Source organism: Phyllostomus discolor, chromosome 2 (genome assembly GCF_004126475.2).
Source record: "Phyllostomus discolor isolate MPI-MPIP mPhyDis1 chromosome 2, mPhyDis1.pri.v3, whole genome shotgun sequence".
NCBI classification, from domain to species: Eukaryota; Metazoa; Chordata; class Mammalia; order Chiroptera; family Phyllostomidae; genus Phyllostomus; species Phyllostomus discolor.
In genome coordinates, this window is record NC_040904.2 from 8325489 (window position 1) to 8352257 (window position 26769).

General features: G+C 56.1%; 1 protein-coding gene across 4 annotated transcripts in view; it reads left to right on the forward strand.

Annotated features, from left to right (window-relative positions):
- Nucleotides 1–26769, forward strand: part of PDE9A (phosphodiesterase 9A) — a 90886-nt gene that overhangs the window by 15602 nt on the left and 48515 nt on the right. For 2 of the 4 annotated variants that reach the window (XM_036017470.1, XM_036017471.1), the window contains exons 2-4: nucleotides 7307–7458; nucleotides 8726–8803; nucleotides 14729–14772. In XM_036017470.1, the coding sequence (XP_035873363.1) occupies nucleotides 7307–7458; nucleotides 8726–8803; nucleotides 14729–14772 (274 nt within the window). The remainder of the gene's footprint in view (nucleotides 1–7306; nucleotides 7459–8725; nucleotides 8804–14728; nucleotides 14773–26769) is intronic. The other 2 variants (XM_036017472.1, XM_028504538.2) reach the window with 1 other exon arrangement.

The window sequence follows — 26769 nt, forward strand, 5'->3', positions numbered from 1 at the left end:
GCGGTCCTGCCCAGCGCTTCGCAGCCGGGGCCTCCCTCGGGCTGCCCTCTCTCAGGCTGCCCTCTCTCCGGCCGCCCGGAAGGCCTGGGACCGCACAGGCCCTGCTCTGGGCCGGGCACCCTCCACGGCAACTGGTCAAACACCCCAAACAGACAAAGGCAGGGAGAAAAAGGAGAGCAGACGTTGGGCGTTAGGACGCGCTTTTCTTAAAGCGTCGTTTTACAGCGTGTTCACAAGGGCGAGTCCACACATGGATGTGAGATGCCCACGTAAGGGAGCCTCCGTCCATCCATGGGTGCGCTCTCCGAAAACCAAACCTGGAATCTGGCAAAAATCGGATGCGGCACCTGCGGGGCAGTCCCCACTGGGGCTGTGGGCACACGGACAAACACGGCCTCCACGTCTGAACACGGGCGGCGTGGCCGCCAGCACCACCCGTGGCCAGGGCCGGGTGGGCGTGGAAGCAGGCGCTGGGCCTGCGGCACTCCATGGTCAAGGTCGCAGGTGAGGTCCCGGAGGCCCTCCTCTGGTGGTGCACACCCCTTCCGCTCCCTCCCTCCCGAGTGCCGGCCGGAAGCCTGGGCTTCTCAAACCTGCGTGCGGCACAGCCCGGGCAGCCTCCCCACCGTGGTCTGCTGCTGAGTTAAAGGACTGGTCGCCGGAGGGCTCTCGCTGGACCAGTCCCTCCAAACTGGACGTAGCGCTTGATCACATCCCCTTTCACATCCACGAGAACAGCAGGAGCGGTCCAGGCAGGGGGTCGCAGCCAGGGTCAGGAGGTGACAAAGGCGAGCCCTGGCTTCTTCCCACAGGCCAAGGGCAAGGAAGCCCCAATGCCAGGCCCCTCTCAGTAAGTGGAAGAACCTTCTGGAAAAGGTCTGGCACAGGCGGGCCTGCCCCTGTCTGTGGGTGAACGCCTCGTTGCCTCCGTTGGTCTTGATGAAGCCCGGACCCCCGGCCCCACCCCCACGTCGCGGCTGGCATCGCCGGTGCCCTTTTCCCCTGTTCAGGCCTCGCATCACCCAAGTCCTGGTTCCCCTCCAGAGCCTGCCACCAGCTCATCATCCATCACCCGCCTCCTCTCCCGCCGTGGGGCCCTGCCACGCCCTCACTGCGCGTCTCACCGAGGGGCACCGCCGCTCTCCCGGGTGGAGCGTTTCCAGGAAGCTCCGCGCAGCGCTGATCAGATCTGCACCCCAACCTTGTCACCGCAAATGTGATTGTCTGGGCCTGCCCGGCGGCCTGGAGACGGCGTCCTCCCGGCTTCTGGCACAACCAGCACAGCGTGTACCTGGAAGGCCGGCCCTGGGCGGGGCGGGGGGGGGGGGGGGCCCTTCCTGCAGCCTCCTCTCAGTGAGCCCCTGCGTGGGTGTCCGGGGGCACAAAGGGAAGCACAGAACCTCTGCTTTTTATCGCTGGAGTCGTGTCTCGGGAACAGGCCTCTGGACCCAGAACTGAGAAGAGGTCACTCCCAGCCTTTTAGAAACGGCCCCATCCTGTCTCTTTAACCCGAGGCCACCTGGACGCCGGTGTGGCAGCCCCCGAGCCACCGGCTCACAGCCACTAGTCCTGTTCTGCTGAGTGTGTCGGTCAAGGCACTTTTGATGCCAAGAAACATTCTTATGCCAGTTCAGGAAGGTGCGTGTGGGGGGGTCTATGGGTGCCGGAAGGGGGGCTCGCCCAGAGTTCTGGACACTTAGGGTCCCCAGAAAAAGCCCTGGGATCTGGGGGGTCCTGGGCCCCCTGCTTTCCTCTCTTTCCCCTCTGTGGTCATCACCTCCCTCCCACCCTTCCCAGGGGCTGTGCCTCCTTCTTCGTCTGGGTGGCTGCTGTGGTCAGCTGAGGACAGACTCCCCGAGACCCTGCACTCACCCCAGTTGAGCCAGCAGCTCTGAGTCACATGGGAAAAGCTCTGGTGAGGAAAGGTGATTGGGTAATGGGCAGTCACAGGTCAGACCCTGGGGACGGGGCCGGCCGCCAGGAGCCAGGACTGCGTGTCCAGGGCTGTAGGGAGTGTGCTGGAGAGGCAGCTGGTAGAGGCTTCCCGCGCTGTGACGGGTACTGGCTGGCCGCTGCAGGCCCCCGGGTCTCAGCTCTTGTCCCCACTCATAAGGACAGGACTAAAGGGCACCTGCCTGGAAGGTGCCTGCCAGCCAACCCGGCACCGCCCTGACCGAGCACCAGGCCCCAGTTTGCGGCTCTCCCCCACGGGAGGGTCGAGGCCGGTCCCGAGCCCGGGCTGAGCCAGGGAGTCAGCCAGCGTGTGCTCCAGGAGCACTCGCCTCTCTTCCTGGTCGAGTCTGGCTGTCCGTCAGTCCCAGCAAAGCAGAGGACCCGGCAGTTGTGCGCGTGCAGCTTGGGGAGGGGGCCCCCCCAGGCCTTGCCCTTGACTTTCCAGAGTCAAAGGCAACTCTCTCCCCCAAGACACACAGGAAACAGAGGAGCTGCCTTAGACGTTCTTTCCCCAAGCTGTGGAAACTCGGCAGACTGAATTGCCACTAACATAAAATTGGGTCCCAAGCACAATGCGGCCAGATGATGCATTCGGCAGCTCGGAGACCCCTGAAGACTTGCCTCCAGAGTCAAGGTGTTAGACTGAGCAGGGACTGCGGGGCTCCCGGGCCCCTGAGCGAGACGGCGTGACGCTGAATTTCCTGCTTGAGCAGCGGGTGCTCTGAGCGCTTCCTACACACGCGTTGCCTCGTGTGTCTCTCCTCACAGCCCTGAGAGGGGGGCAGAGCTGACGCGGTGAACCCCCTTTGCTTCCAGAATGGCCTTGCTCACCGGGTGGGGGGTGAAAGAGAAGACGTTAGGCAGAAGGAGTGACTGTGGGACGAGCACTGGCCCCCCGGCGCCTGCCGCGGCACCGCCGCTGCCAGGCCGCTGGCGGAGTGTGGGCGTCAAGGACAAGCAGAGACGTGGTGTTGTGGGTGCCGTGTCCAGGTGTGGGCACTGGACAGCGGCGGCCTGGGGTGCAGTCCCGGCTGCAGCCTGCTGGCTGGGCCGGTGGGAGCCCCGTGTGGCTCTGTGAGCCTCCGGCCCCTGGTGGAGACCCCTCAGCCTTGGGTTCCTGCTCGGCGTCGGTTATTCTGTGCTGCAGGGGGCGGGGGGGGCTGGGGGGCTCCGGATTCCCGGCAGCTCACAGGCCCAGCTGCGTCCGAGGGAAGATCAGTATCCGGGGACGAGAGGCCTCTGCCCTCCCATTGATGTCTCGGGTCTTGTTTTAATGTCACGGGCTGCCAGTCAGACCACATGAAAGAGCTGGGGGTGACCTGCCACGCTCACTCCTGAGCTCCAGCCTCGGTGTGCGTCGCGTGGGGCAGCGGGACACAAACCTCTGTTTTTTCGTTCATCTTACTGCCCCCACGCCTCACTTATTTTATAACCCCCCCTCTTTGGGCGCTCTTTGTTTCGGGATAAAGGATAAAGGAGCTGCGGAATGAGTCGGCCTGGGGACAAAAAGCCTGGTTCCCTCCAGACAAGGCTTCCTCGGGGCAGGGGCGGGCGTGGGTGGGGTGGGGGCGGGTCTCCCCAGGCCGTCCAGCATAGGCGGGCGCTGTGGGGGCTGCGTGCCCACAGCCAGCAGTGCCTGATGCAGGCCGGAGCCCCTCGGACACCCTGCCCAGTGGCGGCGGGACCCTGCCCAGCACACCCGACATGGGGCGCACACCCCTGCTGCCTCACCCCTGCCTCTCGCCTGCCTCGGCCCTGCTGGGGGCTCGCTGACTAACTGCATGCTCGAGGCAAAGGCACAGAAGGGCCGCGCATCAAAGGTTTTCTCCCAGCGCATTAGTGGATTGAGGGAACTGCTAAGCTGTCACAGCCGGTTTGAGAGAGGAATCAAAGAGCCTTGTTGTGTCTGTGCAGAATCGGAAGACATTTGCTGGTGGATGCAGCGTGGGTGACCACGGGAGACCTCCCCTCCCTCCCGTGGAGTGTTTTCTTCTTGTCCCAAACTTCCGTCCAGCCTCCCAGCCCATTGTCGAAAGTAATCTGAAGGAAAGGTTATTCCAGACCGCAGAACAGAGCCGGCCTCCCCAGGCCTGGCTGCGCAGTTCGCGCAGGGCAGCGAGATGGTCAGCGGGCGGCCGTGTGGGCCTCCTGGTGTCGGCTGCACCCAAGACCTCACACCGGGGCTTGGCCAGGCTTCGACTGTGCGCTGTCCCAGGGCTGGGAAGGTCTGGGCACAAAACTCTCTTACAAATTTGAACTCACCTCTTGTCGGGGTCCCCAAAACACCCCGAGGCCCCTGTGCTCCCAGTAGGTAAGGCCTTTCTTCCCACCCGGAAGGCGGGGCCTGGGGGCCAGGGGTCAGGTCAGTGCCCTGGGGAGGTCAGGAGCGGGGGGGATTGGCAAGCACCAAATCCTTGTAGTCACACTCGGCTGCTTATAGGAGTCTGGCCGCACCTGAGTAAATGAGCAAATTGGCTTCAAAACTGATTCCCCCGGGTGTACCCTGGTCAGAAAGGGGACAGATTCTTAGGGTCACTTTGCAGGTAACAATATGGCTGTATAAGGTAAAGGCTTACTAAAAGCTCCTGTATTAGGGGAGGACAAGCAATAAAAAATCAGATACCATTTGAAACTGTTCCTTCTCGTTTTGCAAAAGGATCTCTTAGGTTGTTAAGCCTTAAGGATAGCACTCTGGCTGGTGTAGCTCAGTGGATTGAGCACAGGCCTGCAAATCCAAAGATCACTGGTTCGATTCCCAGTCAAGGCACATGCCTGGCTCGTAGGCCAGGTCCCCAAGTAGGGGACGCTCGAGAGGCAACCACACATTGATGTTTCTCTCCCTCTCTTTCTCCTTCCTTCACTTTCTTCTTCCTCTAAAAATAAATAAATAAATGAAAGAGTTGAGGATAGAAAGAGCTGCTTCACATCGATCCAGAATCGATCCAAGAATCAATCCAGAAAAGGGCAGACCAGCACAGTGGAAGGTCCAAGGTCCTGCACTGCCCTCCCGCTGGGTGTCGGGTTAGCCACGCCATCGAGCTGTCTGTTCTTTAACGACAAAGAGCTCTGGAAATCCCGGTCGGCGCACTGGCGCGGTCTGGGCATCATCCGGATGAGGCTGCGAGACGCCTGTCCCCACGGTCCTGTTCTCCGGGACCCCAAAGGGCCCTTTTCCAGCGGAGTCGTGCGCTGGCCTCTAATGGATCACAGAGCCTTTCGGGCAAGTGTCTGAGTCAAGCCACCTGTCTGTGGGTGACAGCGCGGTGCTTTTGCCTGTTCCGTGCAAGATAACACTGGAGCGCACAGGAGCCGAATAGCTCGTGCAAGTCGCAGAGGTAAGAGGCGTCCAAGGGCCACCAGGCAGCCCGGCTCCCACGCCTTCATCCCAGCCGCTGTGGTCTGTGGGACGGCCGCCCTCGGCAGAGTCCAGCTCCTTCTGCAGAGTCAGGGAGCCCCCCAGTCGTAAGGGGCTGCGATCCCATTCGCAGCCCCCTCGCCCTCTGAGGTGCTGTTGTCGATAACGGCTCCTTCAGTCAAGCCTCCGAAAGCCCATGGCCTGAAGCTGTCTTGCCCGGTGGGACTGCAGAGAAGTAACCCCCGAGATCATTTCCAGCCCCCCACCCCGAGAACTCCCAAGGGCTGGGACAGGACCCCTGCTGGACATGTGGTGTCTGTGCGCTTGAGCCCCTCCAGGAGCGGGGACCTTTATAAAGGCCCCGTACCTCGTCTGCCTTGAAGAACTACAGAAGGTGCTCCTTCTCCTGGGCGGAGGCAGCGCCACCTGACCTACCCAGGGATGGAAATGAACTTCACAAGGTTCAAGACGGCAACGTCGGGGATGTTCTCATGCCAGTGCGTGAGTGGCCAGGACCCTGGGCACAGCCCTCCCACACCACACCCTTGACAGCACAGCCACCAGGAACGCCGAGGCCTGTGCTGGGGCCGCTGGCGGTGCACTGTCGTGAGAACGCGGGCCTGGCACGTGGTCAGAGGCCAGGCTTTCCGGCAGTGGGGTTGGGAGGCTTTATGGAGAAGTTGCCACTGAGTCCTAATGGCTGGGAACAGAGAAAGAATAAGGGAAAGGGAGGAGGAGGGACTGGAGCAGTGGCTGGAGCAGACAGAGGGCCAGGGGTGGGGACACCCGTGGACTGGACTGAAGGCCAGAGATAGGGGCGTGGCAGGGACTCAGGCTAGAAAGGAAAAACCCTGGAACCTCACGTGGGCAGGGGAGGAGGTGGACCTTCGGTGGCACAACCAGATCTGAGTTCCGGAAACTGAGGCTGGGCCCCGGGGGGCGAGGCCGGAAGCATGGACCGGTGCGGGGATCGGTTGCTGCGGGAGTCCAGGGCTGCGCCAGGACCGCGGCTGCAGGGTGGACAGTGCAGACCAAGGGCACCGTCACTGACGGTGACTTCGTCTCAGCGTGGCCAGGCCGTCGGCACACAGGAAGTGGTGTTAGTCACAGAACAGCTGCCTTTATGGGAGGAAATATCTACTCATTATATTTAACTGTTTCCAATAAGGGAAGATGCAGGCTGATATTAGCTGAAAAATCACCGCCCACTCAGGCTGGCTTCTAGGCCCGACCCAGGCTCGTGGCGAATTGGGCTGCAGCGTGGACCGTCCCCTGTGCTGTCCAGCCTTGAAGACCACCTCCCTCGCTGTGCTCGGGGCCCCCCAGGATGGGACTCAAGACCCCGTGGACAGAAGGCGCTGATGCCAGTGTGTTCTCCCCCGTGGGCTGGACGGGCGCCCAGGCGGTCACGTGTGATTCATTCTGCATCCCTCCTCCTTGTGATTTCCTCTTTGATTTAGTCATGCCGCCTCAGCCCCAATCCTAAAGGACAAATTTTTCTAAGTAAAGACCTTTTAAAAATTTGTTTTACACATCATGGCCTTCCTGAGGCCACTGGGGACTCCCTGCGGTGAGACATCCCTAGGCCCAGATTGTCTCCAGTGAGTCAGATGCCCCGGTGACAGGTGTGTGGTGTTCACGAGGTGGTAGCTGTGTTCTCACAACCCTTCCCAATGACAAAGGAATGAGGTTCATCACACACACTCTCCACATGCACCGGATGAGGAGTATTTTGAATGAGGAGTATTTTGTGTAACGGCCCAGTGCCCGAGGTTACATTTTATTTCTTTTTTTTAGATTTTATTTATTTATTTTTAGAGAGGGAAGGGAGGGGGAGAGAGAGAGAGAGAAACATCAATGTGCGGTTGCTGGGGGTCGTGGCCTGCAACCCAGGCATGTGCCCTGACTGGGAATCAAACCTGCGACACTTTGGTTTGCAGCCCGAGCTCAATCCACTGAGCTACGCCAGCCAGGGCTTATTTTAGTTCTTTTTAAAAGAAACCCGCGGACTCTGGCCTCAGCATGGACACCGGCCACCCCGCTCTGCCGCTCCTCACGGCCCGCCCCTCTGTCTTGCAGGTGGTCTTCAGCAAGTACTGCAACTCCAGCGACATCATGGACCTCTTCTGCATCGCCACCGGCCTGCCGCGGTGAGTGGCGCAGCCTCGGCCTGCCTGCCGTGAGGCGCCCTTCTGCCTCCGCATCTTCCCCTTCACCTCGACAGGGAGGTGCCCGGGGAGGGCGGGGCGCCCGGGGAAGAGGGAAGGGAGGGGTGAGAGGAGTGGAAGGCCCATGGGCCCACCTCGCTACAGAACACTGGCGGTTTCGGCCACAGCCCGGCCACAGGCGCCTGCAGGCACCGCTGTGCCCGCAAGGAGGGAGCTGTTGGGCGGAGTTAGGCAGCCGGCACCACTGAGAGTTTGCCTTTTCTTTCGTTTCTTCATTTGATTTTGCAGAAGGGATGAAGGGGGGCGGCCGTGTCTGGCTTTGGTCCCCCGTCCCCAAACGGTCCAGCAGGTGTCTCCTGTCTCAGGGGTGGGTCATGGCAGATCCGTATTTGGGGAAGGACCGACTTCTGAAATGAGTCGAAAAGGCCAGTGCTCTGCCTGGTGGAACCGTCAGAATGCCATGAGAATTACCTTCCCACACCCACAGTGCGTTAGAGCAAGTGCGTCTGCCTGTGGTGGCTTTTTTGATTGCGAAGCAACCCAGAGTCGCTTGGGCACGACAGTTGCCTTTAAAGTCAGAATCTGTGTCAAGAAGATGGCCAGGAAGCACCATGGGAGGCTGTCAGAGACCCATGAGAAAGGGGTCTGGAGCTGAAATGGCAGCAGACAGCAGGCACTTTGCAGCAGCAAAAATAGCCCGGAGATGGGGCCTCCCTCACGAGCACTGTGCTAGGAAATACACACGTGCTGTCCTTCCGGATGACCCCGAGATTTGAGTGCCCCCCCCACCCCGCATTGCACAGATTTCACAAGCACACAGCCGAAGAGCAGGCAACGCCCCCCCCCGGGGTGAGGGGCTGCGGGAAGGCCCACCTTACCCACCCGCAGCTGTTCCCCAGGAGAAGCCGTGCTCCTGTAGGTAGGTGGGCTCCCAAAGGGGTGAAGGGGGAAGGCAGACCGAATCCATCATGAGCCGATACAGTGTTTCTTTCCGTTCTGCCCCAGTTTCACGTAACCTTCCAGCTCAGTAAATTAGACTTTCAAATTCCCGTTGGAAGTTCCTTGCAAGTCTATGAAGCGTTAGGGCTGCTCAGCCTTCCGCTTTATCCACAAACAGAGCCTCGGGCCTGAAGGGTGAGCCCCTGGCCTTGGGTTTCCGGGCTCCTGTCTCGCACGAGGCCCCTTCGAGGGTGCATGCGCCCCAGGGAGGCCGTCCTGGGGGCAGGCGCTGACACGGCGTGTCTTCCAGGAACACAACCATCTCCCTGCTGACCACGGACGACGCCATGGTCTCCATCGACCCCACCATGCCCGCAAACTCCGAACGGTAAGCGGCCGGCGGCCTCGCCCCACCCTGCCTCCTCTGTAGTGTCTCTGACAGGTCTCCCCGCCCACACGAGGATCTCTGCGGTGGTTTTCGTAATTTACTGCTGGAGAAGTCTGAACTCAAACCGGAGGTGGGAGGGTCGGGGTGGGAAGGGCGGGGAAGGAGGCTTCATTCGCGGCTTCCTGACCTAGACGGTAACAACTGCAAAGGTGCCAGGAGTGCGCCAGGGCTCCGCACCCAGTTCCCAGCAAGAGCTCCGGGAGCTCCGATGGGTGTTATCACCACTTCACAGATGGGGAAACTGAGGCATGGGGGGGACAGAGTGATGAGTAGTGGAACCAGGCCGGGGGACCCTATATTCACCACCACCCCCTGTCCACCTCAGAAAGGGGAGCAGGACATCTGCTGACCAGCGCCCCTGGGGGACAGTTTCCCCAGTGGAACGAACCCTGGGGTTGATGAAGTCCCGCCCGAAGAACTCTGTGCACTGGGGAGGGGAAGGAGCCCTGGCTAGGAGGTGAAGGGGAGGGCCTGGGCGGGGGTCAGCACGGAACACATTTGTGACTGTAAGGCCACCTGGTAAATCCCAGCTGTGTGTGGCCAGAGAAAAAGAGGACAAGGACTCAAAGAGCCAGGGCCACTCCACCCCTGGCCGGCCCTTCTGCCCAGCAGCCTGCCGAGTCCCCAGCGGTCCCCCCTCCACCCTGGCAGTGGGGCGAGGCAGGGTTTAAACTGCATTCTCCGCAGGGAACAGGAGTGTGATAGGGGTCGGGGGAGCCCCTTGGGTCCCCAGTCCGTCTCTTCTGGTCCTCAGAGACCTGCGTTAGTCCGGTCCTCGGGGTGTCCCATCAACGGGGAGCCGTGCCAGCTTTTCTGAGCCCGCAGGACAAAGCCCGCACCCGGCAGCCCCTCCCACACTCAGCGGCTGGAGGGCTTGCAGCTGCTTCGTGGAAGCTTGGAAATATTGGGGCTCCCCATGGTCCGGGGCCCCAGGACCTCCCCTGCAGGCTCACCCCACCCTGGGTACGTGCACACCTAGGCGCCCAGGGACGGACACATGCTCCGCTTCCTCCCTCCCACAGGAGCCAGACTTCCCGCCACCCCACTAGGCTGGGTGCAGACCCCCCACTAGGCTGGGTGCAGACCCCCCACTAGGCTGGGTGCAGACCCCCCACTAGGCTGGGTGTAGACCCCCCCCAAGCCCAGGCGAGGGTGCCGTCCCCCTGAGGAAAGAGAACAGCGGAGGCTCTGGGGCAGGGAGCAGGCCAATTAGCACCCTGGGGTGAGGGGAGTGCCAAGCCCTAGGGCACCGTGGCCAGCACTGGCCTTCCCCACGCACCCGGACACCTTAGCCAGACCTCCTGCAGCCACAGTGCCCATCAGCCCCCTGGCTTCACCCATCAGGAGCTTCTGCCCCCCCGGTGATGGGCTCCGGGCTCCCCGGAGGGAGTGCTGCTCATTGGCTCCAAAGCCGAGTGTTTCCTGAATTCAGTTCAAGCCGTTTCTCTGCAGTCTGTCTGTTCAGACTTGCTCGCTCCTTGTCACTGGTTTGGTGCTTGATTCTGTGCCAGCGCTTCTCGGCGGGGGCGAGGGGGCCACCTGGCCAGGTCTGGGGACACTATGGCCGTCACAAGCGGGCGTCCAGTGCGCGGAGGTCAGGGTACACCCTGCCCAGGACGGCCCCACCACAGAAACGGGCTGCCCAGCGCCCGTGGTCGGAGGCGGGGAACCCTGGTCCGTGAGGTCTCCACCACCTTCTCTACACAGAGCTGTTGGCCGTCGCCAAAGGTCACCAGCCTCTGCACAGTGCTGGTCAGCACCCCAGGTTGGGGGGGGGGGGCGGCTTGTGGCAGTAGAGCACCCCTCCCTGCCCTCTCACCCCACCAGGTTCTGACCCTCCAGGTTTGGGCCCACAGTCGGCATTGCTGCAGGTTCCCAGGTGACAGTGAGGGTGTCGGTCGGGACCCCAGCAGAACCCCTCCTCTGACCTCTGTGCTCCCCCCCCACTCTCAGCCCCTCGGCTTCTCCCCACATTGGAGGTGTGACCTTTCCCACCTGGGGACCTGCGACCTCCCCTGGACTCTCCCCCGTCTCTGTCTGCTTCACACCCTCGCCTGGGACAGGCAGCCTCAGAGGTGTCCGCAGCTGGCCCATCTTCCCCAGAGTCACGTCCGAGCAGCCCCCAGCACGGCCTCCCTGTCCCCTTCGCTCCTCTCCTGCCCCATCACTGTGGGGGGTCCTCTCCCTTCTAAACACACAGCATGAACTCGTCCAGATAAACACATAACGTTCAGCCCCGGCTGCCGGTTGAAACCACCAGGGAGCGAGGACCAATTAACTGGGAATTTGTGAGGGATTTTTAAAGCTCCCCATGCAGCCCGGGTGAGAACCGCTGATAGAAAGTGTGGAAGCCCTGAGGGGCGACCTTCAACCCCAGGCTGGTGCCCAGCCCGCCGGTAGCCGCAGCCGCCCGTGTCTGCAGACAGACACATGGGCCCTTCCCTCCTAGGAGACGTGCAGGGTTCACTTTGCTTCTTCTCAGCAGCGACGGCCAGGTCAGGGGCGCTGTGAGTCAGGCTGTGTCTGTCCCTCAAGCTTCCTCTGCTTCTGAGGACACTTTCAGCCTCTCGGCTTGGCCTTGTCACCTCCCTGCGCCCCAGCCTCAGGCTCGGGGCCCACCTGGTGGGAAGGGCTGGGTGCCAGTGCCAGCATTGCCCCCCATCTCCCGCTCACAGGGTGAGCTGTTCGTGATGTCATCCCCAAATGCCAAGGGCTCTTGACGGATCAGACACAGGGGCCCCGGGGGTCCCATCTCTTCTGTCTGAACGCTGTGGCTCATTGCAAACCAGACACCGTGACCTTCTGGGTCTTCCTTCGAAACGAGTCCCGCCTCAATGCCTTCCTCAGCTGACTCCCCCCCAGCGTGTACCGACACATCGGGTCCCGGCTCCCCATGCACAGACTCTGGGCTTGTGCCTCCGGTTACCCCGAGGTTGAGTCCTACCCACCTTCCGGGAAAATCGGCCCCCAGCACGGCCTTCCTGTGCCGTGCCCCAGCGGGGCGTTCTCCAGGGTGCGTTAGCTGCAGGAGGTCATCCACTCCTCCGTCAGAGTGGCCCGATTCCTCCTCGAAACACCCGTGCCCACACACATGACCGCATCAGGGTCCGCCGCTGCCACCAGGCCACTCGCCCTCCCTCTGAGGACACCTGAGTGCCGGCCAGCAGCTCCGTGCCCAGCTGCTCCTCTTCCCCGGGCAGGCGGGCAAGAACCCACCGAGGGCCCCCTCCCCGCCCCAGGCCCCTGGCTGTTCCCTCCGGTCACAGAAGGTCCAGACCAGCGTCGTGACGCGCCTGCAGCCTGCTGGCGCCAGTCGGGGGCTCTGGTTTCTAGCAGCGGGCTGAGTGGCGTCCATCTCTCGGGGAGCAAGTTAGACCGGTGACGGATTACCAAGCAACGCTGATCCCTGGCGACCAGCAAGTACAAAGAGACGCTTCCCAGTGTTGTCCCGACAACGCTCGGAGGGACCTTGAGCCAGCCGCTCAGCCCCATGCTCATTTCTGGATGGGGACCATTCTGGACCCCCTGGTCGCCAGCCGACCAAGGTGTTGCTTCTGGACAACGCCCCCCCCCCTCCGTTTCTGCAGCAGTGGCTTCAAGGCCTCCTCCGAGGAGGGAAACAGAGGCTCACAGGGCATGAGAAGAACTGGGGTGTGGAGAGAGGAGGGATCCAGAGGGCCACGGCCCGTGTGCCCTCGCACAAGCCTCCCTTTGGTTTCCCAGTCCAGCCAAGGTGTCACATGTGCAGCGTTCTGGTGGACGAGGGGCTGTGCACCTGCGAAGGTGGCGTGCTCGGCCGTCCCCCAGCCTGGGAGACGGGCCCCCTGGGTCCCAGCGGGGCGCCTTCCCCACTCAGCGTATTTGAAAAGAGGGCGCCCAGGCGGTAGTGTTTTCCAAACAGACGAACACCATAGAAGTTCAAGGCCAGTGGATCCCGAGCGTAGTCTGCATCGGTTTGGTTGCTGAGGAAGAGCAAGACGAGAGGCTGCTGGTGGTAGATGAGCCAGGAGCCCATTCAGTCCTGGCGGCCCCGCTGTTCCAAGTCAGGATGGGGGTCAGGGAGCCCGGAGGAATCTCGGGGAGCCCGAAACTCAATGCCAGCACCTGTGGGTCACGAGCCTGGAAGGTCCCTGTGGCTGCTTGGCACGTTCGGGCTCACTGCCCGGCCCCACGCCCACTGTTGCTCCAGCCACCAGTTCAGGTTCCCGTTCCCCAGGTCACCCACGAGAGGTGCGTGCTTTCACGGCTGCGATGGCTCTGCGGGGAGTGTCGGGGTCCGTTCGGGATTGTGTGGCGATGGAAGGGCCCCTGCCTGAGTCCGCTCCTGAGTCCTGTCCACGGGGCGTCTGTCCTCAGCCAGGACACCCGTCTCTGTCTCTCCCCACCCCCATCCCTCTGTGGAGCCAGCCTTGTTCCCCACGGCATCCCTCCAGGTCATCTTTAAGCACTGAGTGGCCCTCCCTGGGGCAGCTAATGCAGCATCTGTCCCCTGTGGAGACAGCCCACAGCGTTTCCATGCCAGCCAGCCTTCCAGACCATGGCCAGACACGTCCTTTCAACCTGCACTCAAATGTGGAGGGCAGTCCCGGGAGGACGGCAGCGTGTTGTCGTGCTCGCCTTTCCATCGCCGGGACCTGCTCACGGGGAGCCCTCGGTGAGCCAGTCACCGAGGGGAGGAATGACCCAGTGAGAGCGGAGAGCCAATGCCCTCCGCAGATGTCCGAGTGCACTGACCCTTTGTCCGTTCCCAACCTCACGTGCTGCGACCACGGATTGCTGTCACGAGCCGTGGAGTCTGCTCTGGCTCCTGGCAACCCCGTGAGTGCGTGGCGGCCACACCGCCCGGTGCTCAGCAGGCCTGCCTCGCTCCTGCGGACTCGGCCTCTGGCTCCTTCCCTGGACTCCATCCATGTCATCTCGGGTCTCTCTCTGTCCCCGCTGCCTCCGATTTCCTCAGCAGCACTGTCTCTTCCTGAGGCCCCCGCCTCCTTGTGGTGTGCCCACCCTGGGACAGCTTCGGCTTTGTCTCCAGCCACGGCTCAGGCTGCACCTGCCCCCACATCCACAGAGGGTTCTGTGCCTTCAACTCTGGTTGGGGTCACTGGCTTGCTTTCCCCAGGGCCGTGGCAGGCCACACTTGCTCCAGCGACACTCATGAGAGCCCGCTTCCCTGGGCCTGGTGGCATTTTTCTTAAGGTTAGTCTTCCTTGCTTCCTTCTTTTTTTTTTTTGTTTTTTTACTATTAATAGCTATTGCTTCTTTCCATCCTTTGCCTACTTTCCATGGGCTTAATTGTCTTTTCCTGTCCCTTTGCCCAGAGGTCCTTGTACATCAGCAACTGACCTTTCATCGGTCTTGAATGTCACCGGTAGTCTCTCCCCCATCCTGTCTGGGTCTCATGATTTCTGAGGTGGCATCACCAAGATGCCAGTGTATTTTCAACGGAGCTCTTGGCCCCGTCCTCTGGGGCGCCCTCGGGAGATGCAGCCACCAGGAGAGGAGAGGACAGAGAGCCCTCCCGCCCTGGTCAACGGCTGGGGCAGACGTGGGCGGTTCTGGCGGAGTCCCCGCCACCCCAGCTGGACGCCACGCCCAAGTAGCCACAGTGGCACTGAGGACCAGATTGGTGTCATTGGCCCAATAGGAACATGATAGGGAAGTTCATCATTTCACTCATCCGCTGAAACTATTTAGAATTCTTCTGAACGAAGAGCGTCAGCAGAACAGCCGAAGGAACTAATTTGAAAAAACATACACACACCTAATCCCCTGAATTCTAATTCACCCGGCAGCTTATCTCGGGGACCAGACGGGCCGCGCCCGACTCCGGCAGCCTCTCACGGTGCACTGTCTTCTCTCTTGCAGCACGCCCTACAAAGTGAGACCCGTGGCCGTCAAGCAGCTCTCCGGTAAGGCCCTGCCACCATCCTAACGATTAAAAGAAGAGCGGAAGGCTCCAGGCTGCCCGCGGGATGAATCTCTCTTAGTTGCGCATTAGCATTTAAAGGCCCCGCTCCTGCAGGCCCTAAAGCCACACGCAGCCGCAGAGACAACCTCACACTCTGCTCCTGACGACCGCTGAGGGACCCCCCCACCCTCTCTCCGAGGACTGAGCAGACACTGGGCGATAGTCCACTCGTGTCCTCCCTCGGGCCGAGCCCGGCCTGCCCGTTGAGACCGTGAGCCACAGAGGTGGGCCGTTTGCAGCCGGCCGCCCCCGGGATGTCTCTGTCAGTCAGTGGCACTACTGCTTTAAACTCCCATTTCCTCTTGGGCCCTCTTTCCCTGTCACTTACGTAAGCCTCATGCATAGGCCAGCGCTCCTATCGGAGCATGTATGTTGATGAGCTTTGGAAAATTTAGACACCCCTGTAACTGGCACCAAAACTAAGACACACGGCATTTACATCACCTGGAAAAGGTCTCTCGTGCCCCCTCCCACTGACCCCCTCCATCAGCAACCCACCTGCTTTCCGACACCGCGGACGAGATCTGTCTTTTGAAGGGAATCAGATCAAAGAAATCGCACACTGCGTGCTCGTCTCCCCTCGCCTGGGTGCTGCGTGTGTCGGTAGGTCAGTCCGCTTCCCTGGGGAGGCTGTTCCGTGGGGGGAAGGACCCCGGCTGGGTCATGCAGCCACCTGCGGAAGGGCGTCTGGGCTGTCCCCAGTCCGGGGCTTTCTGGACCAGGCTGCCGTGAGAACGTGTGTGAGGACGTGTTTTCCTTTCCATGGGACTGCTGGGTCGTACGGTGAAGCACATGTTTCACTTTATTTCTTAAAATTGCGTATCGGTTTTTCCAAAGTAGCTCCACCCATTTGCATTCCCACCCACACAGTGCGGGGGAGGGGGTCCCAGATGTTCCACTGGTTCCCCAGCACTTGGTAGCAGCAGTCTTCATGTTACTCGTTCTGACGGTGTGCGGTGGAATTGCGTTAGGTTTTCATTCGTGTTTTCCTAGTGGTTCATGACGGTGAGTGTCTTCAGAGTATTTGCTGGTCATTCATAATCATTCTTCAGTGAAGCGTGTGCTCAAACCCTCCTGATTCGGTGCCGGCGGCGGCTGCTTCCCTCTTGTTGCTGAGCTGTGAGTGTCCCCGGTGTATCTGGGGCGCACCCCCTTTGTCGCCTGTGCATTATAATATTTTCTCCCAGTCTGCAGGTTGCCTTTTCGTTGTCTTATTAGTGTCTCTTAACTAATCAGCAGCCATCTTAACCTTGGATTAGGCCTAAGTTATCAATTTATCCCTTTTTGGTTTGTGCTTCTATCTGTGTCCTAAGAAATCTTAGTTTATTCCATAATTAGGAAGTTTTCTCATATGTCTTTTCTAGCAGTTTTATAGTTGTAGCTTTTTACAGGTCTGTGACCCATTGTGAGTTCATTTTTGTGTGCGGTGTGAGGCAAGAGCGGAGGGGTTTTTTTCCCTTTCCAAATTTAATGCTCATGCAATTTTAATTTTCATGAGCTTGACGGCCACAGAGCAGGATTTTGAAACCACCGGTAGCCTGCCAGGTGGACGCTGAGGACTCTGGGCCCGCCTCTGGTTTCTAAGGTGATGATGTTTACCCAGGAGCACCGGTTGCTTTACATGGCTTTTCTGCTTGAGTAGCTCTTCAGGAAAACAAGTCAGGCCCTGGCTGGTGTGGCTCAGTGGGCTGGGGCATCGTCCCGTACACCAGAAGGTCTGTGGTTCGATTCCCAGTCAGGGCACATGCCTGCGTTCCGGGTTCGGTGCCCAGCCAGGGTGCGTGCGAGAGGCACCCCACCCACGTCTCCCGCATCGATGTTTCCCTTCCTCTCTCTCCCCCTTCCTACCCCTCAGCCTGACATCAGTCAGCATGTCCTCAGGTGGGGGTTCAAAAAGAAAACAATTCTGTTCTCCTGAGAGTACATTTAGAATAGAAAATGAATTTTAGCTTTTTCTACTGCAAAAATACTGTTGAACATAAAAAGCTTATTAATCCCTTGACTTAATCATAAGTTTTTCACATTATCATTAACTAAACCCTGTGCTTTTTGGGGATTTCACCTGTTTTTCCCTGACGTGCCTTTTCCGTCCCAGCAGACAGCCCACGTGCCCACATAGCCACCCGTCATTCCGTCTCCCCAGGCTTCTCCGCGCTCACGGTTCTCAGACTTCCCTTGCTGTCAGGAACTTGGCATTCTTGAGAAGCCTGTATGGAGTGTCCCCCATTCTGGCCTTGTAAGTCCAGCCCACCTTCAAATGGGAGAGGAAAGACCTGAGGTTCCTGTTCTCTGTGCAAACACCCATTCCCTCCAGAGCGTTCGTTGAAAAGACGATCTTTTTCCACATCGAATTGTTGTGACACCTTTGTCAAAAATCAGTTGACCGTATATGTACGAGTCTTTCTCAGGACTCGCTGTTCTGGTGCATTAACCTCCATGTCTGTCCTTAGAGCAATGTCATGCCATCTTGATTACTGTAGATTTATATAGTGAGTCTTTTTTTTAAGATTTTATTTATTTATTCTTAGAGAGGGAAGGGGGGGAGATAGAGAGAGAGAAACATCAATGTGCGGTTGCTGGGGGCCGTGGCCTGCAACCCAGGCATGTGCCCTGACTAGGAATCGAACCTTCGACACTTTAGTTCGCAGCCCGAGCTACACCAGCCAGGGCTTATATAGTAAGTCTTGGATTCAGAAAATGCAAGTCCAGGCGTTTCTCTTCTTTTTCAGAAACGTTTTGCTTATTCCAAGTTCCTTTTATTTACAAATGAATTTTAGAATCAGTCTGTCCGTTGCTACCAAAAGAAAAGTCGACTGGGATTTTGATGGAAATTGGATTAAATATATAGGATTAAATTTGGGAAGAATTACTATCTTAATGTTCAGTCTTCTGACCCATGCCTATGGGGTATCTTTCATGTAGGTTTCTTTTAATGCCTGTCAATAGTATGCTATAGTTGTCAGTGTGAAGTTCTTAATATTTGTTGATACATTTATTACTAAGTATTTTATATTTTTCATGCTATTGTCCATGGATTTTTGAATTTTCATTTCTGATCATTTTTGGTTTATAGAAACATAATTGCTATCGTACATTGACCTAGCTAAACTATCGCTTGTTAGGTCTAATGCCTTTTTATGGATTTCCTGATTTTTTTACCTCTGCCTGTAGAGAACTGCTTCTTGCTCTTTCTTCTGGATGCTTTTTATTTCTTTGTCTTGCCTTGCTGTACTCGCCAGGACACCTGGCCCATAGAAGGCTGGAAGGTGTGAGAGCAGAGGTCCTTGCTCTGCACTCAGTGGCGGAGGAACCTGTGGAGTCTTTCAACAACAATTATGACTTCAGCTGTAATTTTCTTTAGATGTCCTTTATCAGGTTGAGGGCTTTTTTTCTTTCTATTCCTAATTTATTTGAGAGTCTTCATTATAAATTGATGTTGAATTTTGTCAAGTGTTTTTTTTGCCTCTATTGAGAGAATCATGTGGGGTTTTTTTCTCCTCCGTCCTATGAATAGTGAATTTAACTGACAGATTTTTACATCATTAAACTAATCTTACATTCCTAGTACAAACCCCATTTAGCTATGGTGCATTTTCTTTTTGTTCTGGATTCAATTTGCAAATATTGTGTGAAGTTTATGAGGGATATTGGTCTACAGTTTTTTTCTTATGATGTTCGCCTGGCCTTATACAATGAACCAGGGAGTGTTCCCAGGCTGCCTCATGTTTTTTCTGGGACAGTTTTTAAAAATATGTATTTTATTGATTATGCTATTACAATTGTCCCAATTTTTCTCCCTTTGCCCCCTTCTAGCCAGTACCCCCCTTCCCTCCAGCAGTCCCGCCCCTTAGTTCATGTCTATGGTCGTGCATGTAAGTTCTTGGGCTTCTACATTTCCTGTACTATTCTTACCCTCCCCCTGTGTGCTCTGTACCTACCAATGTATGCTTCTCATTCCCGGTACCTTTTCTCCCATCCTCCCCCTTCCCCCTCCCCGCTGATCTCCATTTGATCTCCATTTCTGTGATCCAAATGATCTCCATTTCTGTGATTCTCTTCCTGTTCTGGTTGTTTGCTTGGTTTGTTTTTTTAGATTCAGTTTTTGATAGTTGTGAATTTGTTGCCATTTTAATGTTCACAGCTTTGATCTTCTTTTTTTCATATAGTATGTTTCATACTTCTATATTTCATATAGTAACGGTTCAGCGATGATGAACTCCTTTAGCTTTACCTTGTCTGGGAAGCATTTTATCTGCCTTTCATTCTAAATATTAGCCTCGCTGGATAGAGGAATCTTGGATGTAGGTCCTTGCCTTCCATGACTTTGAATACTTCTTGCCAGTCCCTTCTAGCCTGCAAAGTTTCTTTTGAGAAATCAGCTGACAGTCTTATAGGAACTCCTTTGTAAGTGACGGTTTCCTTTTCTCTTGTTGCTTTTAACATTCTCTCTTTATCTTTAACCTTTGGCACTTTAATTATGATGTGCCTTGGTGTGGTCCTCTTTGGGTCCATCTTGTTTGGGACTCTGTACTCCTGGGAGACAGCTTCCTCCCAGACAGCAGCATTGTCCCCTGTCTGAGCTCTTCTCCACCCAGAGCCACAAAGTGGTAACACAGGTTGTCCCGCCCTGGCAATTACCTGAGTCTCCGCCCCATCCAACTTAAATGGTACGCTTTTCTACAATAGGCCACGCTGCTAAGACAGGGAGTCAAAGCAGCTCTATCTAATACACAGAAACAAACACAGAGAGGCTGCCAAATTGAGGAGACAAAGGAATATGGTGCAAATGAAAGAACAGAACAAAACCCCAGAAAAAGAACTAAACATGGAGTTTAGTTCAAAAGAACAATGAGAGACAAGCAATTTTTCTGGGAGAGTTTGTATAGAGTTGGCCTTATTTCTACCTTAAGAGCTTAATAGAATACCCAGTGAATCCATCTGTGCTTGGAGTTTCTTTGAGGGAAGGTTTTAAATTTTGAGTTCAATTTTTTTTTAAATTTTAGAGAGAAGGGAAAACAGGGAGAAGGGGAGGGAGAGAAACAGTGATGTGTGAGAGAAACACCAGTCAGTTGCCTTGGCCTGTGGTGCAGACATGTGCTCTGACCGGGTATCGGAGCCCAGGACTTTCCGCTTTGCTGGACAGCGTTCAACAGCTGAGACAGGGCGATTTCTTTAATAGACAGGTGTACTCAGGTTTTGTACTTATTTGGGGATTCATTTTAAGAGATTGTGTCCATTTCATCTAAGAATTTATTGGCAGGACGGAGTTTGAAATATGTCCTTATGATCTTTCTTGTATCCACAGGATTATAGTGAAATCCTTGCTTTCATCCAAGATATTAGTAATTTATATCATCTCTCTTTTAAGTTAATCAGTCTAAGTAGACATTTATAAATCTTACTGATTTCTTTTTTGAAAGATCCAGCTTTGGGTTTCATTGGTCTTCTCTATTTGCTTTCCTGTGTCATTGATTTCCCCTCTTACCTTTTTTATTCCCTTCCTTCTAATTCGCTCCAGGGCTAATCTGCTCTTCTCCTTCTATCTAATAAAAGTGGAAGCTTACTTGAATCACTGATTTTAGACCTTTCTCCTTTTTTAAAATTATTTTATTGTTGTTCAATTACAGTTGTCCGCATATTCCTGCCACCACTCCCCGACACCCCAGCCAAACCCACCTCCCTCCCTTGCTCCCACCCTCCCCCTCCTTTTTGATAAAATTTAAAACTACAGGCCTGGCTGATGTAGCTCAGTGGATTGAGCTCGGGCTGTGAACCAAAGTGTTGCAGGTTCGATTCCCAGTTAGGGCACATGCCTGGGTTGCAGGCCACAGCCCTCAGAAACCACACATTGATGTTCCTCTCTCTCTCTCTTTCTCCCTCCCTTTCCTCTCTAAAAATAAATAAATAAAATCTTTAAAAAAATAAAAAATAAAACTACAGATCTCCCTCTATGCATCCTTTAGCTGCAGCTCATAAATTCTGGCATGCTGTGTTTTCAGTTTTACTCAGTTCAGAATATTTTCTAATTTACCTTGTAGTTCCTTCTATACTCCATTTGCTATTTAGAAGTATACTGTGACATTTTCAGATATTTGGGTATTTTCCAGTTATCTTTCTGCTGTTGGTTTCTAGTAATTCTGTTGTGATCAAAAGTAAACCCTGTATAACTTGAGTCATTTTTTTTTTAATTTTTTGAGGTACACGGTATATCGTGGTGACTGCCTATTCTGCTGTTAGGTCAAGTCTGTTGATAGTGTGGTTTAAGCATCCTACACCTTCACTAATTTTTGTCTGCTTGTTCTACCGATTGCTGAAAGATGAGCTTGAAATATCCACTATATTGTGGGTGTGTTTCTTTCTTTTCCCAGTTCTCTCAGTTTTGGCTTCATGCATTTTCAATTTCTGTTGTTGGGCACACACTTATTTAGGGTTGTGGTGTCTTCCTGAGGGATCTACGCCTCTATCCTGACGGAATTTGCCCCTTATCCTCAGTACACACTATTCCTTGTTTTACAGTGCTGTTTATCTCACATAAATATGGCCACTCCGGCTTCCTTATGTGCAGGGCTCCCGTGTTGTATACCTCCCCATCTTTTTACTTCTAGTGTATCTGCGTCTTTACATTTGAACTGGACTTCTGACGGGCAGCTTTTATCGATGCTGGCAATTCCAGTTTTTAATTGGAATTTTTCACCATTTACATTAAAGGCAATTACCCATATGGTTGAATTTAAATCTATTACCTGGCTATTCATTTCTCTACCTGTCTCATTCATCCTTTTTTGATATTTTTCTCTGTTTTCCTATGCCTTTTGGATAGTGAGGATTTCTCTTTTTTTAAATATTTTATTTTTAGAGAGGGAAGGGAAGGAGAGAGACAGAGAGAGAGAGAGAGAGAGAGAGAGAGAAACATCAAACATCGATGTGCAGTTGCTGGGGGCCATGGTCTGCAACCCAGGCATGTGCCCTGACTGGGAATCGAACCTGCGACACTTTGGTTCACAGCCCGTGCTCAATCCACTGAGCTATGCCAGCCAGGGGGATAGTGAGGATTTCTTCGTTCCATTTTTTCTCCACTCTCAGTTTGTGACCTCCACTCCGTTACTGTGTTTCTTTGTGGCTGCTCTTGGCTTTACGTTACGGATCCTCGGTCGTCACAGTCTCTGCGCTCCCAGCAGCGCAGGCGCCTGACCGCTGGACTCTTCCCGTCCCCACCCCGTTCTCCGTGCCGCTTCCGCCTTCACGGAGGAGCTCGTGATACACTGCTGGCGCTTTTGCTTTCTCCACTCAGGGATGCTTGTCTTCATCTCTTTGCATGGATCCGTGTTTGCATTTTTTGTCATACTGTTGGTCGTCTGGGTCGTGTTTCCCTCATTAAAAGAGTGCAGGCTCTGCCCTGGTAGGCAGCTGGGTCCCTCGCCCGTCAGTCTGATGCCTCTGGGACCTGGTTTCAAGGTTGCCCGGACGGTTGTGGAGGAAGCTCAGTCCTGCTGCTGAGGCATGACCCCTCTCACCCTGGGTCCTCACTGGATGCTGGGCTGCCCCCCGGGCGTCCTCCACTCTGGCTACTGGGAGCTCGAACATTTGGACGTGAGGTCAGGGGATGCTGGGGGCAGATCACAGGTGACCGTGCGGGTCCACATAGAGGCCATGCCAGAAGGGGGAGGAGGAGGCCGTGGAGGTGGTGAGGAGTGGCCAGATTCTGGCATCTTGTGAAGGAAGAGTCAAGGTTATTTCCCGAGCAGAAGAGACACAGGAAAGACAGATGAGTCAGAGAAGCCTCCGGGGTCCGGCCTGAGCCACTGAAAGAGTGGAGTGACACCCCCTCCCCGTGAGGGTGGCGCTGAGGGCGGCGCAGGCACATAGAGGGGAGAGGAGCCCGGTTTGGGACGTGCTGGACGTGGTTTGGCTGTTGAAGGTCAATGTTGAGGAGACAGGTCGAGAGGAGCCTGGAGCTCCCCCTCAGCTGGGGGTGTGACGCAGGGGTGGGACATGTGTGTAGCTGTGGGGCTGGATGAGCTCACCAAGGAGGGAGGCAGGGAGCAGGAGGGACTATGGACTGGGCCCTGAGAGCCGAGGACGGAATTCCAGAAGAAGAAAGAGGGCACTGGCCACTTGGCACCACCCAGAACGCAGGGCCAGGGGCAAGGAAGCCCCCGAGTGAGGGACGGACGACCCAGGGATGGGCTCCGGGGAGGGAAGACTGGAGACCCCGCTGCCATCCACGTGTGGAAACGTACCAGACTGGCCCCGGGGGGAGAGTGAAGGGGACTCTGTAACACTCTGGAGCCCGGCGAGGACCAGTGGGAGGCGGACTGGGGGCCCCTTAAGGGAAGGAACATAACAGAAGCCAGAGCCAGTGTGAGTGGCTCTGGCTGTCTTGAGGACTGAGTTCTGCCCCCGTAGGACTTGGGGTGAAGGGCTGGGTTCCACGTCCTCATGGGGCCCCCACAGGTGGCTGAGTGGGCGGGGTGGGCAGTGGGGGAGGGGGTTGTTTCAGTCACCCCCAACCCCGGATCTCAGGAGCCACAGAGAGGTTTGCTAACAGACAGCGCTGCAAAGCACACAGAGTGACACCAGTCTCTCGGCGCCGTGAGGTTTGGAGGGAAGGGACAACAAGAGGCATGTCTGCTGAAGCGCCAGGGCGAGTCCCCGCCTGCCCGTGGACTTCCTGTCTGCGAGGCAGGGGCACGGAGGGCGTCCGCCCCAGCCCGGTCCTCCTGGCTACAGAGGGAGCTGACACACAGAGGCTGGCCTCCTGGCCCCCGAGGTGGGACCGCGTGTTCTCCAGCGTCATCTACGCCACTGACCAGAGGGACCCCAGAGCCACGAGCGGCAGCAGTCACCCCGCCCCAGCGGCCACCCTCTCCCTGACGCCCCCTCTGTGGCCTTCCTTCTTTGCCTCAATTCCCACGCCCTCCAAGGGTTTCCTGGGATCACCCCCAAGTACACCACTGGCACCCAAGTCCTCGGCTCCAGCCTGCTTTCGAGGCCCCCAACCTAAGAGCAGAAGACTGGGACACTGGGAGGATAAGAACAAAGGGCCACCCCTCTGCCCTCGTGCATCTGCCGGGGGGAGAAATGGGCCCAGGGAAACTCCCGACCCCACAGCGCTTCAGTGGCCCCCGCAGAGCAGGGATTCGGATACGCGCCTCGCGTGGTTCTTAATGAATGAAGCGATTGATGCAAAATGCTTAGCACAGCGCCTGCCACCCGGTCGGTGCTCAGGGAAGGGTGGCTGGCGTTTAGAGTTGCCTGCAGGCGTGTGTGAAGGTCTGCAGCTCTGTGTCTGCGGAACTGCTGGGCTTCGGTGGAACACGGATGCTTCCGAAGGCTAAACCCACGCACGAGCTGCTGGCTCGGTTTTCACTTGCAAGAGAAGCTAATGCTTGAAGTGGGAGCACCGGCACGTTGTGTGTGAGCGATAATGCAGCTTCTTAATAATAGTCCCTATTTTTAGTGAAACTTCACGGCAGACAGCTTTCTAATCATAGCCTTCGTCATCCTGGCTTGCCTTATTTTTAAAACAGATAGGGTGCGGTGTAGGAAATGAGAGCTAACGGTCCTCCCGTGATGCCTGGGGGGCTCTTCCCTTTTTGTCTCCTGTGCCTTCGTGGAAGTGTGTGTTCTTGCCCCCTGTGGGGTGGTCCAGCCCACAGACACAGCATCACTCGGACCCTCCCTGCGCTCCGTGTGGGTGGCCCACACGAACACCGGAACCCGAGTGTCACGACCCGAGAACCTGGTGCAGTGAAGACGATGACGACCTCTGGACGTTCCTGCCGGCACCTCAAGGAGGCGGGCATTCGGAGCGCCCCCTGCCTCCGGGCACTTACGGGACCAGGCAGGACCCACAGGCGTCCACGTCCGGTGGAACAGCCGTGAGACACACACGCGTGAAATTGCCCAGGGTGATTGATGGCTTTGATAGAAGTGTGCCCCAATTGAGACCAAAGACATTGCCAGCACCCCAGAGAAGTTCTCTGTGCCTCTTTTTTTTTTAAGATTTTATTTATTTATTTTTAGAGAGGGAACGAGGGAGAGAGAGAGAGAGAAACATCAGTGTGCGATTGCTGGGGGTCATGGCCTGCAACCCAGGCACGTGCCCTGGCTGGGAATCGAACCTGCGACAATTTGGTTCACAGCCCGCGCTCACTCCACTGAGCTACGCCAGCCAGCCTGTGCCTCTTTTCAAGTCAGCCTGCACACGCCGTCACAAAGCCGTGTCCTCTCCTCTCCACGAGTTTCCCAGCGAGACGTCCTGTGGCATGTGCTCCTTTGCGAGTGGGTTCTTCCGCTCAGCCTCGCGTGTTCTGGATTCACGCGATCAGTGGTTTCCTTTCGTGTTGCTGAGTAGCGTTCCACTTTGTGGGTGTGTCCACAGCGCGTCCCCTAACCTGCCTGCTGATGGGCGTTTGCACAGTTCCCAGATTGGGGTTCAGCGGCCGTAAGCGTCTCACGAGTCTGACCGTGGACGTGTCCCTGAAGGCGTGTTGGGTGGCACCGAGGACGGATGTTGCTGGTGGCCATGACCAGTGTGTTTCACTTTTTAAGAAACTGCCAACGTTGCGTCAGATCATTCAGACAATGGAGAAGAAACTCAACTTCCAGCACGTTCTGTTAACCCCCACATGGAAACATGACAAAACGTACTTTCTTCTCTGGTTCCTGAAAGGCTCTATGTAATGTGGGTATTATTTCCTCTGGACTCCCTTTCTGTGTACTGTGTTTCTTGGTAGGGTGGGGGTTAGCTCTTCCACGTTGCTGTTTGCTTTTTATTGATCTCGGTTTTCTTTCCTGCTCCTTCTGTTCTGCCTTCTCTTGGGTTAATTGGACAAATGTTTGTTTTCTATTTTATCCCTTCTACTGGCTGTTTAGCTATACTTTTTAGCATCATTTTTTGTCGCAGTGGTTGTTCTAGGTATTACATGATGCATCCTTAACCTTTATAAAAAAATTATAGACTTTATTTTTAGAGCAGTTTTGGTTCACAGCAAAATGGAGTAAAAAGTCCAGAGAGTGCTCACGTATTTACTGCCTCCGCACAGGCTCCCTCGGCCGCTCCCAGCACCCCGCCCCTGCGTTACAATTACACCCTCACTGTAACCCGTGAGCTGGTGCTGACCCAGTGTCCACCCAAACCCACGGCGGACGACGGACATCAGGGTTCCCACTCCGTGGGGCACATCCTGTGGGTTTTGATAGATACGTGATGATGTGGACCCACCATAGTATCACACAGAGTAGTCTCACTGTCCTGAAAGTCCTCTGTGCCCTGCCTGTTCATCCCTCCTTCCCTCCTCCCAAATCCCCGGACACCATGACCTTTTTCCTGTCTCCTAGTGTGGCCTTTTCCAGAACGTCATGGAGCTGGAATCAGACAGTGGGCATTGCTTCTCTCACTTAGTAACACACATTCACACTTCCTCCATTCCTGTTCATGGCTTCAGAGCTCTGTTTTTTGTCAGTTTATCAATTCACCTGTCGGAGGACATCTTTGTTGCTTCAAAGCCTTGGCAATGGTGAATAAAACAGCTGTAAGCCCCACGTTCAGGTTTTTGCGTGGAAGTAAGTTTTCCGTTCCTTTGGGTAAATACCAGGGAGCGTGACTTCTGGTAGCATATGTTTACCATTCTTCAGAAGACAGTTTTGCAAAAAACCGCCCAACTGTCTCCCCCCGCGGCTGCACCCCTCTGCACTCCCACCAGTGGTGACCGGGAGTCCCTGTGGCTCTGCATCCCCGTCGGCATTTGGTGGTGTCCGCGTGCTGGACTGTGGCCACTCTGATAGGTGAGTGTGCAGTGGTATCTCCTGGTTGTTTTAATTTGCAGCTCCCTGGTGACAGAGGACAGGAAGCATCCTGTTACATGCTCACTTACCATCGGTATCTCCTCCTTTATTGAAATGTCTTTGTAGATCTCTTGCCCATTTTTAAATC